General features: G+C 33.9%; 1 protein-coding gene across 2 annotated transcripts; it reads left to right on the forward strand.

Annotated features, from left to right (window-relative positions):
- Positions 1-16524: 16524 nt before the first annotated feature.
- LOC108484433 (uncharacterized) lies at positions 16525-19393 on the forward strand. 2 transcript variants are annotated; one of them, XM_017788213.2, is made up of 6 exons: positions 16525-17016; positions 17128-17256; positions 18318-18479; positions 18581-18752; positions 18838-18911; positions 18989-19393. In XM_017788213.2, exons 1-6 carry the CDS (start codon positions 16714-16716, stop codon positions 19067-19069), a joined length of 921 nt encoding a protein of 306 aa, XP_017643702.1. In that variant the 5' UTR covers positions 16525-16713; the 3' UTR covers positions 19070-19393. The 2 variants fall into 2 exon arrangements, with proteins under 2 accessions (XP_017643702.1, XP_017643703.1); XM_017788214.2 differs by having other exon boundaries at positions 16526-17016; positions 17128-17235.
- Positions 19394-20383: the final 990 nt, after the last annotated feature.

A 20383-nucleotide genomic window follows, 5' to 3' on the forward strand; every position in this document is an offset into this window, starting at 1 on the left:
TCCTATGATTAACTAGCAAGAACATGGATTACACTCAATCAGTTTGTCAATCTTAATTCTCAAGACTCCATACGAACTAATGACTGTTTAACGTTTGACCATCATTTCTAGCTTAAATATCATTTCTTGGGAAACTATTTAATAAAATATGATCTTGAGTGTGTAACCGTTGACTCAATACCCATCATGAACATGCTTTCATTTGTAAGTCATCTTAGGACAATCTCTTTGAAAGTCATGCATGACTAGTTGTCCTTAAAAGGAAACTTCATCTATTGAACCCACATGACAAAGTTTACCTTATGGTGCGACCAGGGTAGGAATCGGCTCGAAACTATATCATGCTATCACTTAGGGACCACCAATGAAGGTCGTAGGTCTTGTTCAAGGACTTTCTCTCACTCAATATTTTAAAAACATGCAAGGTTTTTTTATCCCAAATTTCAAGAATGATCATAGAATAGTCCTAGTGACATTCTTACCTAATCTAAATGACATGCTTCTAGTATATGCATGGCATACTATGACAATTTTATAATATTCATTCATAAGAATCAATCAATCTTAGAACAAATAATTTTAATTCTCTACAGTTTTTCTTTTAAAGGAAAAATCAAAGAAGTTAATAAGAACAGTGCACCAGGTAGGGTCCAAGGAAAGGGAGGTGAGTCAAATTTTCCCGCTTAAAAACCAAATCTTTCCTAGCCAAAGCCAATCCTAGACATGCATATTCTCATTACCACACTTCTCACAGTTATCGAATAACTTAAAGAAGTGAGTAGAACAATACAACACATCATTTTCTCATTACCACACTTCTTATTTTTAATCGATTAAATGTGGATCATCTCATATATATATATATATATATATATATCATAATTATAACATTATATAATATAAATATTATAAACAATTATAAAATAGACATATAATGAGATAGGTAATTAAAATAAAATTACCAACCAAGGTTTCCATGGTTTTATTTTTAGAAAATAAATGGAAAAAAAATTACACAAAATTTTCACCACAAGACATTCCTTAGGTCTTCAATTGCCATCGTATCTTTTACTCGTCACGAGCTCTGTTTGGAAAAATTACATTTAAGTTTTACGTCTGTTTCTGGCTCATAAGAATTCTATTTTTTTTTTTAAAAATAACCTTAGTGGATATGATAGCCCACGGTCTATTTCCTAAGAACCATAAACTCGACATAAAACAATTATATAACAAATATATAATATCGCATCCATTCCCAAATATAACTCAAAACATGCATAAGATCTAAAGAATGTCACTTTCTATGTAATCAAATCATTCAAGAAGAAGAGAAATTTATTTTGATTACTTGTTTATACTTATAGATAGAATACAATCTGGCTTATGATACCAATTGTTGGAAAAATGAGTTTGGAAAATCATAGCGAAAAATAAATTAGGGGAAAACCAGAGTTTTACATTTTTTTTCCAAAACAAGATCTTGGTTGTGATATCTAAAGTAATAAACACTTATCAAAATTGTACGTTTTTGATTCGTCTAGGTTGAGCGCTTCGACCAAGTAGCCTTCTCAGCTATCCTTAAGCTCACGTCTGCCAAGTGTGGACTCGCTTTGGATCGAAAAAAAATTTCACAAAAATTACCAGTAGGGTAATTCTTGAATTTCTCTAAACTTTTGGGTCAAGTTGTAAATTAGAAAAATATCTCTAGAAATTTTCTGGAATAATCTCTTCAGAGAATTTTCTCTCTACAACTTTCTATTGAATTCAAGTGTGTGTAAATAATGACCCAAGACTCTCTTTATATAAGGAGAATTTAGAGAGTTCAACTATGACTAAACTTAATCATTTTAATATTAAATTAATATAATATTTATCACGATAAATATTATATTATAATTTAATATGAAATCTTATTAAAATAATAGAATGTTTATCTTGTAGATAAACATTAAATTAAATTAATATTAATATAATCACTTTAATATTAATGTAACATCTAAATTGAGCCTAAAAGTATTGGGATTTGAACATGGGAGCGGTTAGGAGATTGCTCATAAATATTTTAGTTAAGCAAGAAAGTGACACAAATTTCATGTTTGCTTTATTGGTTAAGTAATTTAGGAGTAATTGGGAGTGTTTTAGAAGTCCTAGGTTCAAATCTAGGCTTTAGAAAAATTTTTAGTTTTCCTCTTAAATGAATTCTGGCGTTAACAGGTGAGCCTTATATTTAATTGTGGTTAAAAGTGTCTCAAATGAGCTTGTGGTCCATTGGTAAGTGGCGTATGATAGTTGCTTGAGGTCTAAGGTTCAAGTCTTAGCAAGGTAAAAAGAGTATTTATTTTTCTACTCTTGCCATATGAGAAGCAGAAGTGGACTAGAACTCTGTAATGTGGAATTTGAATTGGTCAAAAAGTAGATGGTGGAGTAAATCAAGGGGGAGATTAAGGAGGATTTTTAGAAGGGATAGGGGGAGAAAATTAAGGGATTTTTTATGAGGGGAAGAGTTGTAGACATTGGTGAACATCAACCACTCAGGAATTTGGCTTAATAGTGGAAGTGTGACTCTCCATTTTGGGTTTTTGGCTACTCTTTGTTCTGAAGCAGAATGTAGTGTTGATTTTTGGGTATTTTCTTTCGTTTTGTGCTCTTCTCACTACTTTGTGGTTTCCTTGTTACCATTTTGCTATTAAATCTCCGTCTCCAATCAACATTTTCGATTGTTCTCCCTCTAGCTGATTATGCCATTTTCTCCTCTTTCGTCTCTTTTTCTCCATTTTTGCTTTTAGTTTTTGATTATCCATACTTCTCCTCTCGGTTAGGCCTCAAACTATTTCTCTTTTCTTTTGATCTCTTGCCGAATAACCTTTATCATATCCTCTCTTCTTGTCATCCTTTCACCATTAATATTCGAGCCGTTACTGCATTGCTCTCTCTCTACTTTTGCTTCCGATTTTTACAGTTGATCTTTGGTCAATCGGTAAGTTGTTTAATTTCTATTCTTTCTATTATCATCTCTTTCTTTAAGTATATAGGTCGAATACTGTTTCCCTAATTCTCTTTTTTTCGGGTTTCTTTCCTTTTTTCACTTTTGGGAGTAGTAGAATCTTCCATCTCAGGAATGGGTGTTCCTTTTTGTGCCTTGGTGTTAAGGCATACTCTGGTAGGCTGATTACTGGTATCTCTTCACTTTTGGTCAACATTTCGGTAAGTGTTATACAGTTGGTGCAAACCTTTGATCGGTTAGTAAATGGATTCGGTTGTTATAGTATTAGTTGTATTGTAGGATATCTCTAAAGGGGGTCTGTAGACTATCTCTTGTAAAGGATTAAGTGTGAGATTTGCAGGCGACCGACCAAGGTAGGTGATTAGAACCTTTTAGTTAAGTGCGATAGAGAGGGAGTGTTAAAATTCTGTAGTTAGGAGACTTATGGTATATCTTAACTGAATCAAGGTTAGGAGCTTGTGGATTTTAGCGCAGTTTTCGCAAACAGGTGTGTATGCATACACTGAATAGATTGTAGAATGGCAAAAGCTGAAAAGCCGAAAGAATGGCCTTTTGGCTACATGGGTGTGCGAACGCACATGTGGTAAATCGAGCCCACAAATCATGGGTGATAGACTATAAAGGCCACCACGAGCGTTTTCGTGCGCTTGGGTCGTTATGGGCCACGTTGGGCCAAAATGGGCCTTGTGGGCCCAATGGGCTCGTGGGCCTCACACAGATAAATGTATATGATGTGGTAAGTGCTGTTTGGACTGTGATGTTCGCATAGCTGTGGCTGTTTTTGGGCTAAATGGGCTACACGAGTGTGTGGGCCCACTTGGGTCGAGTAATGGGCCTTAGGCCCACTTACACCGTTATGTCCGTTTAGGTTACTTAAGTCACTCGAGGCGATGGTGGACCATCTGCTCAGTCATTAAGACCTCAGATTATAAAATTACCGAAATACCCTCAGTTTGTAAAATTATCAAAATACCCCTGTAGGGTAAAATGACTGTTTTGCCCCCGACTTAGACTATAAATTTGACCGATTTGACCGTGATCGTATGTCTGTGTTTTAACTGACTTGACGGTGGTTGTACAACTAATATGCTTTTAATATATGTTTAAATTATTGTTACTGAGCATGACCATTTTACATACACGTGTGATGATTGAACATGACATACACGACATATTGCATAGGGTTTGGGATTTTGATATGGAGGAAGTACTGTACTGGTGACTATGTTACATTCACTGTTACTGGTGGCTTTGCCTCATTTACTATTTCTGGCAGCTATGCTGCATTATTATTACTGGCAACTTTGCTGCGTTATTGGTGTGTTGGCTGGGTGGGTCGATTTATATACCCACATGGTGTGTTGGTTGGTACGGGTGGTGTGCTGGCTGGATTTGGGTGGGATGCATAATTGCATTACACTGTGCTGATACTGTATTGGCATAGGCCACACTATTACTGTATAGGGCTAAGGCCTAGACTGTACTGATATTGAATAGGGCTCAGGCCCAGACTACTACTGCATGCACTGTTTACTGTTTGACTGATAGGGGGCTACTGTAACACCCCTTACCCGTATCCGAGGCCGGGCTAAGGTACAAGGCGTTACCAGACAAACATACAAACATTAAACTAAAATACGAGCCATAAAATTTTATTCATATTTCAAAGCGTTCATTCTCTTACACATAGTCCCTTATTTGAGTCTAAGTCCCTTATTTGAGTCTACGGATCCCAAAACATACTTTAGAAAGGGTTTGGGACTAAACTGAGAACTTACGAAAATCTTGGAAATTTCATGCTTTAAGGCTTCACACGTCCGTGTCCCAAAGTCGTGTTCCATACACGGCTGAGACACATGGTCGTGTCTCTGCCTATGTGGAATATACCTAGGCTATTTTCCAAGCTTTGGTCAACCTTGATCTCTTACACACTTATACAAAATCAAAAGCATATAACATGGTATTCATTTAATGATTAAACATCCTCAATTAAACCACAAACATAGCATTTGTATGTCATCATACATGTGTCTCTCATACTCATTTTACCTTGTTTATTATAGTACCACTTATACATTTATACCAAGATTATCATCTTACCAAATATCTTCAGCTTAAGCATCAAGCATTCATATTTAAAGCTAGATCATATCTTTATAAAATACCATGATTCAGATGCGCAGAATAACATGTTTGCCTGAAACATTTCAATTCAATTCCATACCCAGCAAGCATTACATTGAGACTAGTCATATATATATATACATGTCATGATACATAACATTCTCTTTTTGTTTTCTTATAAACACATATCATTTATTTCATTATATCAATATTTCATATACCATAGTTTCCATGTCTTCCACATATATTTATTTTCCTCCTCCTCCTCTTCATTCCACATCCTTAATGTATATAGCATTATTGTAAGTACGATTTCACAATTTACTAATAAATGTTCACATCAAATTGTCTACACGAGTCATAGTCACTTAATTATTTATAATTCGAGCTACAGAGCTCCAAATTAATATCCATAAATTTCCCCTAAAACTAGACTCACATATATTTCCACCATAAAATTTTCATAATTTTTGGTTTAGCCAATTAGTACAGTTTATTCATTAAAATTTCCCCTGTTTCACTTTCTGACAGTTCTGACCTCTCTTCACTAAAAAATAATTATTTCACAGTACAGAACTCAAATAATGTTCTTGTTGATTTATCTTGAAAATAGACTCATTATGGATTTTAAAAATATAATTTTGAGCCTCTAATTATTTTTCTCCAAATTTTTTTGATTTTCCAAAGTCAGAACAGGGGATCACGTAATCATTCTGAATCAGTCTCACAAAAACATAAATATCTCAAAATATAGAACTCTTTTGATTTCTACATTTCTTTTATATGAAAGTAGACTCATTAAGCTTTAATTTGATATCTCATTCAGTCTCTGTTTCAATTTATACTATTTTTGGTGATTTTTCAAAATCACGTCACTGCTACTATCCAAAACAATTTTATTGCTAATTCACTCTTTCACACTTTCTTTGTATTAACCTCATTTTAACATACACATCACAAATCATTTTCACCACATTTCATGCATCACAAGTATAGGCCCATGATCACAAGGTCACCATAAAATCATCCTCATGTATAACTTACTTGTTTATAACCTTACCACATCCTGGTCACTTAATGAACACATCATTCACATAACCAAGTTCCTGCACTTATTCATCACAAAACTCACAAAGCAATACATAGAGAGTCTCCCATTGAACACTTCGGATCAATCCTCGATACTTGGTGGTTTCAGCACATAGCTCCACCCATCATATAGTTCGGCTCTCTTGTACACATGGTGAACACTTAGTACCACCCATGTGACCTAGCCGCTTTATCTCGTAGCTCTCTTGTCTACATGGTGTCCTTCACTTGGAACCACGCATGCGACCTAGCTACATATATCAGTAGCTCTCTTGTCTACATGGTGTACACATAGTATCACCCATGCGACCTAGCTACATCATAATGTCTTGTAGCTCTCTTGTACACATGATGTGCACTCAAGACTATACATGTGACCTAGCTACATACCATCTGTATCATCCAATCTTTCGAAGGTTCAACTGATTTTCTCTCTTTTCCAACAATTTCACCAATCAAGTAATTATCCACAAACATATTTCCAATATTTTTATAAAATATCATAATACTAGTAATAGTGATGTATTACTTACATATAAACTTACATCTCATTTAATATCAACGCAATAACATTAAATTACACATTGTCTTATTAAAAATCATATGAACTTACAATTTCCCATAATATCCATAATCATAGAAATCACATTTATGTATGATAATTCAATGCACTTCATGTACCATAGACATATTTTAAATCAATTCATAAACTTGGCACCATAATCATTTAATTTAACATAATTCAATTAATTCACTAAATTTAACTTTCAAATATAAATTACAAACATTATTGTTGTATTATTATCATACCAACTTACATACTTTCAACACATCGGAGATCATAGTAAATATATCAATTTTACATTGAAACATGCATAAATTAATGCTTATTATACATATGAACTTACCTTGATATTAAAACGGCCATTTTACCAACTTTCCCAATTTTAATTTTTCTCTCATTCTAGGTTCAAATCTCGTTTTCGGGACCTAAAACATCATATTTTACTTATTTAATTAATGTACTATTCAAAACAGTCCTTAACTCAAACTTTGAAAAATTACAATTTTGCCCCTAAACTTTTGCATATTTACACTTTTGCCCCTAGGCTCTGGAATTAAACTTCATCCCTTATTCTTATGTTTTATGACATGATGATCACTTTTCCCTTCTATGGCAACATCAAATTCTCACTCTAACATATACTTATGACTATTAGGTATTTTTACCGATTAAGCCCTTTTGCTCGTTTTCACTTAAAACCGAGTAGCACAAGTTGTCTAACATAACTTAAAACATCATATTATATCATAAAACACCAGAATACACAAATTTTACCTATGGGTATTTTTCCAAATATGAACCCTAGGTTGAATTATTGCTAGCATAAGCTAAATCAAGTTACCGGGACTCCAAAAACGTAAAGAACTTGAAAAACGGGGTTAGAACGAACTTACAATTGAGCTTGGGAAGCTTGAAAACCCTATACATGGAGTCTCCCTTGGTATACACGTCCAGGGTGAAAGATGAGCAAAATTGGCTTTTAATTTTGTATTTTAATTCATTTTACCCCTAAATGACCAAAATACCCTTACTACTAAACTTTTCAAAAATTCCATCCATATCCAATTTTTGTCCATAACTTAGAAATTGGTCAAATTGCTATTTAAGACCTCCTAATTAATATTTCAAATAAATTTCATACTAGAAACTTCTAGAATGCAAGTTTTGCAACTTATTCAATTTAGTCCCTAACTTCGAATTAAGCACTTTATGCATAGAATTTTTTCACGAAATTTTCACACAATCATGCAATCATATCATAGACCTCAAAATAATCATAAAATAATTATTTATATCTCAGATTTTGTGGTCCCGAAACCTTTGTTCCAACTAGACCCAATTTTGGGCTATTACAGCTACACACTGAGTTTTCGTAAACTCATGCTTTCTTTTCAACTGTACAGGTAATCCTAAGCTTTAGAAGATTTGGTGCTGCGAGGGACTTGGAGGTGGCCACATGATTGCTGTGTTTTGTATTTGACTTTATTTAATTTAGATTTCACTTTTGGGTTTTTAATTTTGTAATAAGGCTATTCGATTTTAATTTTTAATTGGGCTTTGGATTATATATTTTTAAACTGCTAGTCTAGGTAAAGACGAGTTTTTAAAACAATTATTGTTTTCTAAGACACGCGTTTTAAACTTCATCGACTTAAAAAGCTTCTGCGTTTTTAAATCAATTTATTATAAAACTGATGGTTAATATGGTAAACGTTTTGATGAGAACTTTCGTTAATTAATAATAAAAGGATTTAAATTTAGTAACGAATTTTTACCAAAAGGATCAATTTTTGAAAAACACTCTAATGTAACACGCCAGATTCGGCCATAACGTCTAGGCCGGGTTTGGGGTGTTATAATTAAATTATTAAAATACTATTAAGATAAGTATTAAATTAAATTTAAATTAAACTATTAAAATAATATTATTTTTGGAATAATTAATTTGAAATCAAATTTTCTAGTAGAGTCTCAGTAGGAGTGTAACTCTTCCATTGTTCAACCATTGATAACCAACCGCTGTTGGCCATCGGATGATGCCGTCTCAAACACCAACACCGCCGTGTCCAATGAGGCAGGTGCGGCACCCTTTTGACACCCCGAGCTAATTAGGCCGCTGTCAATTCGGTCTAGGTCAATGACGACCCGACCGGTCCGGTCTAGCCACCGATTGGACCGTCGACCCGGTTCAACTAATTTTTGGGTCTTAATCTTCATTTTGGCCACCTGTGCCTAATTTACGATTTTATATCCAATTTTCAAGTTTAATTACCCATTGGGCCAATTGTTTAACTTGAAAATTAATTTCCAAAAATATCATATTAATTTTAATTAATTTGATTAATTTAATTTTACTTTATCAAAATTAATTTTTCCAAAAAACACTTAGATTTTCCAAATTAATTTTCAAGAAAATTCTTTAATCAAATTCTCTAGTTAAACAATTCTCACGACCACCTAATTTAATTCCACATAGAATAAATTGACTCAATTAAATTAACAATTTAATTCTATCGAATAAATTGACTCAATTAAATTATTCCCAAAGTCATAGATTTTTCTTCTGTTTGAAATGTAGTCCAATCGAGCTTTTGTTGAGCTAGCGGAGGGATCAATTGGACATATACAATTAGGCTCTAGTGTTTGCAATTATGTCTAGAAGCATTTTTCTGATAATTCGCAATTACTTAATTATGGAGTCAGTCCACAATAAGTACCATAATTGGAAACTCCTTATTGTATACTCTTTACGAAAGCAATTCATCCAAATGCTTTGTCTAATGACCTTATCATGTGTATGTTACCTTCATATGATATCATTGATTCCTTTGAGTTAAATCCGTTCACTCAATATAATCCTATTTTATCTCATTATCACCATTGTTTCGTCTTGTAGCCACGTTCCATATTTAGAGCATATGAATTCCACTGTCGCTAGGAAAGCCATGCCATACACAAGTCATGTACCCAACATACCGGCTATGGGCTCAATCATCTTTAGAGCATAAGCCTCCACTTATATCAAAGCACATAAGTTGTATACGCATGGTCAGTGATTAACTCAGGATTTAGGTAAACCATACCATGAACGTTATAAGTAAATTAAGGCACAAACGGATTCAGAATTAAGTCATCTTGGGTCTAGTCCAATGTATCATTCTACTAATGAATACATCTATGCCTCTACTTGTGGAGTCAACTGCTCTGATAGCCAAGAATAGCCATCTCTCCAATTGGAATTGTAGATGACAAAATAATCATTCTCGGTATTTGAATCAAATGCTCACTTTGATTCTTTTACGGGATTACGAGCTTATTTAGATTATCTACTGAAATAAGTTGCCTTTCTCATAATGTAAACGTTATTTACAATGACAGTTATCTTCAGTTTGAACTTTAAACAATCAATAAGCTAATATTTGCTTGTCACAATTTTGTTATGCATGCAAAATATAAAAGATAGAAAATACATTATACTGAAATGTGAAATTAACTTTATTTATTTATTCATTGTTCAAATAAATAGAAAATAATTACATGTTTACTACAATATACGCACAATTCCCAACATGTAGCTCATTGTATGATACAACCCAATCTCCGTACAATTGCTCCATTGCCATCTATTTAATTATCCATGTTTTCCGGTATGATATTCAATACCAGAATCGTGATTGCATTATGATAATTAGTACCTAAACAGGAATGGTCGGCATGTCATTCACCATTGGCATGATACAGGTGCAGATAGTTTTGGAATCAAGTTTCCTTTGATCTTGTGTCATACGTGTTGAAGTGCATATGTGATGTGTAACACCTTTTATCTGTATCCTAGACTGGGACAGGGTACGAGGCATTATCGGACTTAGACAGAAACAAACGTGCAAAACCGGGCCATAAAATTTCATCCAATCTAAAACCCTTCAAAACAAGTTAAAATTTCCCTATTATGGACCTACAAGGCCTAAAACATACCTTATTGGCGGTCCGGGACTAAACTGAGAACTTATAGAGATTCTAAGAAAATTTCTAGGTTAAAGCCTTACACGCCCGTGTGGAGGCGTTACACACGCTCGTGTGCTTGGGGACACGCCCATGTCCCACACCCGTGATGAATTTTTGGATTTATTATCTATTTCAAACCTACAGGGGTTTTCACACGGCCGAACACATGCCTGTGTCCTTGGCTCATGTCCCTTACATGGCCTAGCACATGCCCGTGTGGTAGCCCGTGTGATTTTAATGAGCATTCTGTTTATGACGTCATCATACAAATTTGAGACACACGGCCAAGCACACGCCCGTGGCCAGAGGCCGTGTCCTCCACACGGTTCAAACATACGGTCGTGTCTCTGCCCTTGTGTTTACTACCATGCAAGTTAACCTAAAATTTAAGGTGTAGGAGACACACGGTCGAATGACATGCCCATGGGGCTGACTGTGTGTTACACACGGCCTAGAAACATGCCTGTATGTCTACCCGTGTGGACCATTTGGAGGCTACTCTCCAAGCCATTGGTCACCCTTAAAAAATCATACACTTCCATATGTTCAAAGGCATATCCCATGATATATTTGGATACTTAAACATGTAACATTATAGCATCACTATGACTCCTTTTTCATACTAGACATTAGTATTCACACAAACTTATCTTTTAGTCATTCCACACCAATTTCATGGTTTACCATACTCCTTATTATCATTCCATTATGAATGCTAAATCATGCAACCACTTACTAGCAATTGAATAGTCATCCATCAACCAACATATACACATCTTAGTATGCATGTAAAGATAAACTTAGGGATACATCCCAATCATTAATATGGACCAAATCACATGGCCACATACAAAATAATCAATACCCAAATAAGCCATTATACTTGGCTACTTCAACATGACACATATACACAAAATAGACAAGTTTCCTATACATGCTATGACCAAAATAATTAACCCTTTTTATACCCAAATTTCTTAAAGATGGTGTGATCCAAGCTCCGACGTCCCCCGATCCTTCGAGCTAGCTTGACGTATCTACAGAGAAGGGAAAAGAGAGGAAGGTAAAATATAAAGCTTAGTAAGTACACATACAAATAATCTACATTTTGTAACTATTGAATATCTAAGCATAATTGCTTATCTATTATGATACTTTTCATTAAGTCATACATATACTTACTTTCCCTATATGCACATGCTTATCCAAATACATATCTTTTCATATACTAAGTCCTTATAGGGTTTTAGTATGTACCTGTGCCATATTGCACACACATGGCCTACTTAAATTTTACCTTCAAAATTCATACTACGTTACCCGTTGAACACTTGGAATATGATTCAGACACACGGAAGAAATGCACCGAAGTGCCTGAACGTAGCCTTGGCTACCTGACAGAAAGTGCATTAAAGTGCCTCATATCACAGAATCACATGTCGTTCTCAACGGGGCTACTCAAAGAGCTAAGAGAGTATCCAAACACAACTCAGGATACCTAGCACCTGGACCCTAGCATGTATCACATATTAAATGAGCTTATAACACACATGACTATCCTAGTGACATGTCACTTGTATCCTCAACTATTCCTAAGGTTCAAACAGGATTTTAGACTTCTAGACCTTTACCGAACATACTCGCATAATGGTTTCTTTCTCATGGCCAACGTCTCATAATCATATAACAAAGCATCAAAACACGTTATATTGTCAACATAGTCAAATAAGCATATTAAGCATACATATATCAATAAATAATTTAATAACAATAATTAATGTATTTATTTGCATATGTACTTACCTCGGTTCAAAATATTAGAAATCGAGCCTAAACCTCGTAAACTTTGCTCTTTCCCCGATCAAGGCCCGTATCTCAATTTTCTTGATCTATAATACAAAATTTAGCTCGTTTAATACATACATTACTCAAAATGACCCAAAATTCATACTTGGGTAAAATTACTATTTTACCCCCATACTTTCATATATTTGCAATTTAGTCCCTAGGTTCGGATAATGCAACGTATGGGATTTCTTGGTTACCCAAGCCTAACCAAACATTTATTATGTTCATAATAGCCCACATTTTTAGTTCATTTCATATTTTCCTACCCTTTTCTACAACTTTTACAAAATAGTCCTTAAAGCCCTTTTCATGAAAATCTACTTAGTAAAAGTTGTTTACCATCCTTTAAACTCTCACATCCCTTCATAAATCATCAAAACATAAACTTGCATGGGTAAATTTCTAAACATGAGCCGTAGCATGAAATATGGGTAGAAATAGAAAGAGCAAGTTACCGGGATTTTAAAAATACGAAGAACATTAAAAACAGGGATTGGGAGCACTTACTATTGAGCTTGGAAAGCTTGAAAACCCTAGTTATGGAGAACCCTAATTTTCAGCAGCAACATGGAGAAAATGAGCTGCTTTTTGTTTTATTTTCCCATTTTATTTCATTTATAAACCAAATGACCAAAACGCCCTTAAAGCATTTCCTTCAAATTTTCCATACAAGCCCATCTTTGTCCAAAAACTTAGAAATTGGGAAAATTGCTCTTTCAGACCTCCTAATTAATAATCCAAAGCAATTTCATACAAATTGCTTCTAGAACACAAATTTTGCAACTTATTCAATTTAGTTCCTAATTTCCAATTGGATACCTTATACTAAGAATTTCTTCATGAAACTTTAAAACATACATATATTCATATTCTAAACCTCTTAACAATCATAAAATAAATATTTTAACATCAAATTTGTGGTCTCGAAACCATTATTCCGACTAAGCCCTATTTTGGGATGTTACATGAGGCCTAACAAATTTTTAGATCTCTCACATTTGCGACTTCTAGATAAATACGGTTCGTACTCACCAATTGAAGCCTTCTGTTGACCTCCAACACTCCCGAATATACAATGTTGGTTTAGACACAGCGACTTTGTAGTCTATCGACACATTCATGCTATATCGCTTAAGAAAAATACACACTCTTCCTTGGTTGCAAATTTTTGGCCAACCTCTCCGGTTCGAAATCTATGGCTAGTTGGTGAGTAGTTAGTATATCAGGGTACTCCAGGAAGTCGACTGCGTGCACCACATTAGGGCCTATAAGTGACATGTGTGCCCTAGGATCATTACGTATCATAATGTGTTGAATCGGGTTCCCTAGAGGTGTTAACATTTCCATCGTTATTCGTGCCTTCATAGTCAATATCATCTAGGACTTCGTCCAGATCGGGATCACTATAATCTATGACCTCATGATCACAAGGATCACTATTATCATATTCATCATCACTATTAGCATTAGTCTCAAACACCACTAGATGTATTTGTAAAGGGAGCCCAGGTTAATGTTCTTAGATGCAAGTGTAGCATTAAGATCGATGTCGATCTCGTGTATGGTCGATCGACTATCAACATACGTTATCGAAACCATCGTACACAGATCTTGAACTCCATGTTCTTCACCTAATGGAGTGAAATCTTAAATTGGCTCCACATCAGCTAACTTAGTAAATAACTGAATCGGTGCATTTTGGTGTCTCCGATTTACACAATAAAGAGCGACCATTGTCTCCACGTCATCATTGTCTACAAGTTCCATCTCAGTGAATTTGATGAGATTTGTTGAAACTAGAAACTTGTAAAAATAGCTTCGAGATCCTTTTCCCACAACGTCTAACAGTTTTTGCACTAATCCTTTCCTTCATATCACCAACTGAGACATTTCTATTAAATCTTATTGCTATTTATTAGCAATATTCAAATATACATCCAATTGTTGTTGTCAAAATTACTCCATTGAAATCAACGCATACGAAAAATTGATTATCCATTTTTAACACTAAATCTGTTAAAAAAGAATTAAAAATTCTCAATACAATTTCAAAAAGAAATACTATAAAAAAATTAAACTCATATCTACTAACTTTTAGAATTCTTCTACAAAAAATTTTTTTGTAGATTTTTTTTTATATTTTCTATTCTTGAATCTTCTAATTTTTTTTTACATAAAACACTAGCTAAATACTAGTATGGCCATTGGTGCCGCCTTTAAAACGGGCTTCACTAGTGCCGCCTCTGGCGTGACCTCAACCAGTGCCGCCTCTGGCGTGACCTCAACCAGTACCGCCGCTGGCGTGTCCTCAATCAGTGTCGCCTATCAAGAAGGCACCACCAAACCATACCATTTGGCCAACCTAAACTCATATTTAACCCATATAAATAACTCATTTTCGTGCCGCCAATCAACAAGCCTCCACCAATATAATTTTTTTTGTTTAACGGTTGTTGATAGGTGTTGGAAAAAAGAGGTGTTGCCGCCTTTCCACCACCCTAAACATACCATTCCCGTATTTAATGGTGGTGGGATACCGTTTTAGATATTTGTTATTTATTTTATATTATATGGGTAAAAAACCCCACAAATCAAAATCATTACTCTCCGTTCGCCTTCTCATCTCCTTTGTCTTTAAAGACTACGTCTTTAACTTTGTAGAGAAGCTTATGACAATGGAGGTTGGAAGCATACAATTTTCTCTCTTCTCTATGTTTCCTTCACGGTTTGGAGAGAAAAAAAATGAAATCAACCATTTCATTCATCTCTCCACTAAGGGCCTTGTTAAACTGCACACTAGGGCTTTACTTAAACTTGCATCTAATCTCCTTAATGTTTGCTACTTTTACAATTTAATTTTTATGTTTAAGTTACCAGGTTTTCAAATAACTTATTAATTCCCTTAGTATGTCACTTAATAGTTTTCCTTTTCATTTTTGTTCTTGCTTTGGAAACCATTCGATCTAACATTCTGGAATAACTTGATTTAAGAAATTCGACTTCGAAACTGAATTTACTATCACCAGCAAAAATCAGGCCATTACATTGATAGTTTACCCTAATTTTTTAAAAAAGTTTTACACGTCTCATTATAGATACAAACGAAAGTGTTTATGGGCTGGACTTAGGCTTATATTTTTCAACCCGACATGGCATGATCCATTATATTGTTTTTAAATAATAAAAATATAAAAAAATTATATTAATATTAATATTAATATTAATATTTTTAATAGTTAAATTTAAATAAGTAAAATAGGTCTTTTGGGCTACCTTATCTCGAGCTTGAATTTTTTTTTTTGAAACTGAAACTCAACTTGACCTGACCTATGAATAACTTTAGCTATGAATCATAAGTATAAATAATAAAAATATACGCGTTTAATAAATTAAAATTAGAATCATTACATACGACGTATAATGAATTAAAAATCAAAATATATTTAAATCTAAATCATAATAAATTTAAATAAAACTCACATATAATAAAATTTAAACTCGAATAATTTAAAGAGAATCCACGCATAATATTTACCCATGATAATACTTAAATCTAAATACTTGACACTACTTATGCCTCATTGGTGGAAGTTCATGTATTTGATAATTACATTATTTAATAATTTAATAGATGAAAGAAAAGTTATTTTAATATTTATTTTTAAGGTTAACGATCATTCATATGTAAATAAATTTTAAATATAAAAATATTAGTTAGAATTTTAATAAATTTTAATTGTTAGTTGTGGGTTAAATGCAAAATGGGATAGAAAAGGAGTATTATGAAAATTATGAACACGTGCGTTTATAATTTTGATATAATATATTAAATATTATATCAACTTTATTTGTAATTTGATCCGAAATATTGTAAAAAAGGAGTATTCCTTAAAACTCGACTCAATAGAGGGGTGTTGGCTGTCTTGGTTTATTTTGGTGGACAGGGTCCATGACACGTTGGGAACTTTTAATTCATCCACGTGCTACTAAAAGTTTCTCTTCAACCCCAACTTAATTAATAATACTAAGAAAAATCAATCTCGGAGCCGCAACTTAGGCGACGAACGACGGTGCGTAAATGTATCGAACGGTGGTGAATCGCATCCTTCTAACCAAAAACACCGGCGGAGGCCGCCGCTGCCTCCTCCGATTCCCTGATCTTCGAACTGCCGTTACCTCTTCTCGTTTCTCCACTACAACGGAACCTCAAACGTCCCCTAATCGTCCCCTTAATCCAGCTGATTCTTCCACGTCATCTTCGTCGACGAGTTTCCAAACATCATCTGGGGCTGGCGATATTCCGCGTCAGGAGAGAAAGAATCCGCGAGCTGAGTACCAGGGGGAGCAAGCTCGGGTTCTTCAAGCCTCACTACGACACGTGGTCCGTACACTATGTTCTACTATTTTGAAACTATATTCTTATTTTTATGATTTCCTCAAGAGTTAAAAATTGATTTTTTTTTTTTTTTGTTTTGGTTCATTTTAAATACAGTTAAGATTGGGATGGAGTGAAGAAGCGATGATAGCAGGAGCAAAGGAAGCTGGGATTTCTCCTTCCATTGTTGGATCTTTTCCCCGAAAAGAAGCTGCCCTTGTCGAGGTTCTTTTTGGGTTAAACAAAGTTTCAATCTTTATAACCTTCGATTTTACTCTTTTATTCATTTACTTATTCAAATTTATTCTTTGATTGCGATGGTTATCGATTCTGATTCGGAAATTTTAGTTAGGGAATTGCAGTTTAAGGACAATCTAATTGTATTTCTTATGATATAAAGCTACTTTCCTCATCATTATCTTATTGCATGTTGTCATGTTTCTTTTTTTTTCTCCCGTTTAAGGGCCATGGTTTTATCAAATCCAATCAAAAAAACATTTTGGAGGCTGTTTTTCTAGCAAGGGTTTATAACTTTGTTTTATGTTACTCGAAATCTGGTGTGAGCGATGAATAGGGAATACATCTGGTACGGGTATGGTTAGATTTTTCTATGTTTTTCTTTGTATTAGGAGGATCCTTAGAGGTTATGTCGGCATATCCATGTGTCTGACATGAGTATTGGACACGAGCCCTTAAAGAAAAATGAAGGGCTTGAGCAACATAGTTTTTGTTCCTTTTTTGTAGCATTCTTGATTTGGTTCTATTACTTTGTTTATTGCTTGGGTTCTTCTATTACTTTGTTTATACCACCTTGCTCAAGGTTGGTCTATAACACTAGGTTTAGTAGGAAGGAAGAAAAATAGAGGGAAGGGAAAAGGTGAAGAATGGAATATTTTTTTTCCGTTCCATTGCAATTGGCATTATTTATGGGTAATAGAGGGAAAGAAAGAGAATATGGGTAAAGCTGTAAACAAATTTGTTGAATTAGTGTTTTCTTTCCACATGTGGAAGTATTGGGTTTGGAGAGAAAGGAATACTTCAAATCCACTCATTTTCCTGCCCTCTACGGAACCGAGAAAGTGGTGGAAAGGAAATAAATTTTCCTTCCACCTTTTCCCTCCTTTAGACATAGTGCAAGAAACTGGTAGATGCTGGTTTCCTAATATCCTACACATTTGATATTTGTATCTATAAATATCTTACTCTCTGATGCATACTTAGCTTTGCTAATTTCAGCTTGTGCGATGTGTTCTCTTTCTTTGTCCAACAATGACTAGAAGTAAACTTTTTTTTTCCCTTCTCTGCAGTTTTTCATGGATGACTGCTTACAAAGGCTTATTGATAGAATTGACTCTGGCGAGGAATTACAAGACTTGATTCCTAGCCAGCGTATCTACAAGCTTGTAAAGTTTCGCCTTGAAATGCAAGCACCTTACATATCAAAATGGCCTCAAGCTCTCAGCATCCAAGTATTGATTCTTATACCTTTTTCTTTTTTCTTGTTAATAGACTGGTTTATTTAGTTGAAGCTATCACCTTTTAATACAAATGTTTCCTCAATTCTTTGTAGGCACATCCATTGAATGTTTCAACAAGTTTTAAGCAGCGGGTAATGCTTGTCGATGAAATCTGGCATGCGGCTGGTGATGAAGCCTCTGGTTTAGATTGGTACGTGAAGCGCACTGTCCTTGGAGGGGTATACTCAACAACAGAGATTTACATGCTGACAGACAGTTCCCCAGGTTCATCTTTGTTCTATCAGTGACCTTGTTGTGGATATGGAATGTTTTAGATAGCATTTCGTTTACTAGTCATTTTTGTTCACAGAGTTTCGTGATACATGGCTGTTCTTGGATAATCACGTGAAAGATGCATTTGATTTGAAGAAGACAATTCAGGAGGTATTCTCTGCCTCCATTCCTTTTCCTCTTTTTTTTTTGAGGGGCATTGGACTCAATAAAGTGAGATATGATTGCAGGCAACGTATTTGGCAGAAGCTGTAGGTGCTGGAATGGGGAGCTCTTTGCAAGGCTTTGTTGGCAAGGTGATTCAGAGATAAAAGGTTAAGTGAAGAGAGTATGTATGATCAGCTTCAGACTCAAAAACATTTTCTCTTTTGAGGAGCTATGGAAACTTTTAGTAGGTCAGACTTAGTGTTGATAACATGGCACAAAGCCATTGAGGTTTAGGTTCTACAATAAGAAGTTTACAGAGCAGGTGCCCTGATTCATGTCCTTGGCAGTTTGATTGAGTTAAAATTGTAGTGAGGACTGAGGAGGGCACAGTAATCATTTATTTACAGGATAAAGTTGCTTCATAATTTATATGATGATATTTTGGCTTAATAATATAAATATCTTCGGGTTGGTTGTAGCTTATAAAAGTCTATTCAACTTGGTTGTAAAACTTATTTTATACTCTAAAATAAGGGATAAAGCAAAATTGAGTCTCAACTTTTAAAACTTTTCTGTGAACTTATTCTATTTTGTTCAGATTAGTTCATGAATTTGAATTCTGTTAAACAATTTAAAATTTTTTATTTGATTTTTTAAGTTATATAAAATTTTAATAAGGATCTAAATTTATGTAATTAAAGATTTATGAAAATTATAAATTTATAAAGACTACAAATTAATTATAAATTGAAAATATAAAGAACAATTTATAATTTTCTTAAACTATAAAAATAAAAAATCTATAAAATTTATAAATTCAATGTTGATTTGATATCTGTGTATCAAATTTCTTAAAAAACATTGTAGTGTTGAATTCTAAAGGATATAAATTATAAATTATAAAATATATATATTAATAAATTTTGATAATTTTATAAATTTATAAATTTTAATAATTTTATAATTTGATAAATTTTTATAATTATATACATCAAATGCTTTTTATTTTTAAAAAATTATATATTTAAAAATATTTAAGTGATAGTGTGATGTAATCTTAAAGTGATATATCATCACCTCTTAATGATGTTACAGAAAAAGGACTAAGCTATTTGATAGAATTCAAGTTTAAATACTCTAGAGGGTTTTTTTGATGGAGAGAGAAAACGTTGCAAATAAATGAATGAGATGTACTTAAAAGAAAGCGGAGAGGAAGACTAGAGCAGATCTAGTAACATTAAGCACAACGATAGGTGGTGGTTGATAAAGTGAAGAAAGAGAAATGTGGTTGATGGTAAGGTTAAACAAATAAAGTAAGTTAGAGAGAACTTTGAAAGTTTGAATTTTAAAGTGTTAAAAAGTTCTTTAACTGGTTGTGAAAGGTTATTTTTTATATGTCTCAAAAAATTGAGAGTTACAAAGTTGGCAATTAATAGGAATAATAGAAGAAATTTCACTTACAATGGCATCAATGGTTA

The sequence above is a fragment of the Gossypium arboreum genome, chromosome 6 (assembly GCF_025698485.1).
Source record: "Gossypium arboreum isolate Shixiya-1 chromosome 6, ASM2569848v2, whole genome shotgun sequence".
In the NCBI taxonomy this organism is placed as follows: Eukaryota; Viridiplantae; Streptophyta; class Magnoliopsida; order Malvales; family Malvaceae; genus Gossypium; species Gossypium arboreum.

What these genes read in the sequence shown, in the direction of transcription:
- LOC108484433 (XM_017788213.2), top strand. Translation starts at nt 16,714, where the DNA reads ATGTATCGAACGGTGGTGAATCGCATCCTTCTAACCAAAAACACCGGC. An exon ending in TTCTTTTTGGGTTAAACAAA is followed by an intron (nt 17,257 to 18,317) that starts GTTTCAATCTTT and finishes CCTTCTCTGCAG; the next exon opens with TTTTTCATGGATGACTGCTT. An exon ending in TGAAGAAGACAATTCAGGAG is followed by an intron (nt 18,912 to 18,988) that starts GTATTCTCTGCC and finishes ATATGATTGCAG; the next exon opens with GCAACGTATTTGGCAGAAGC.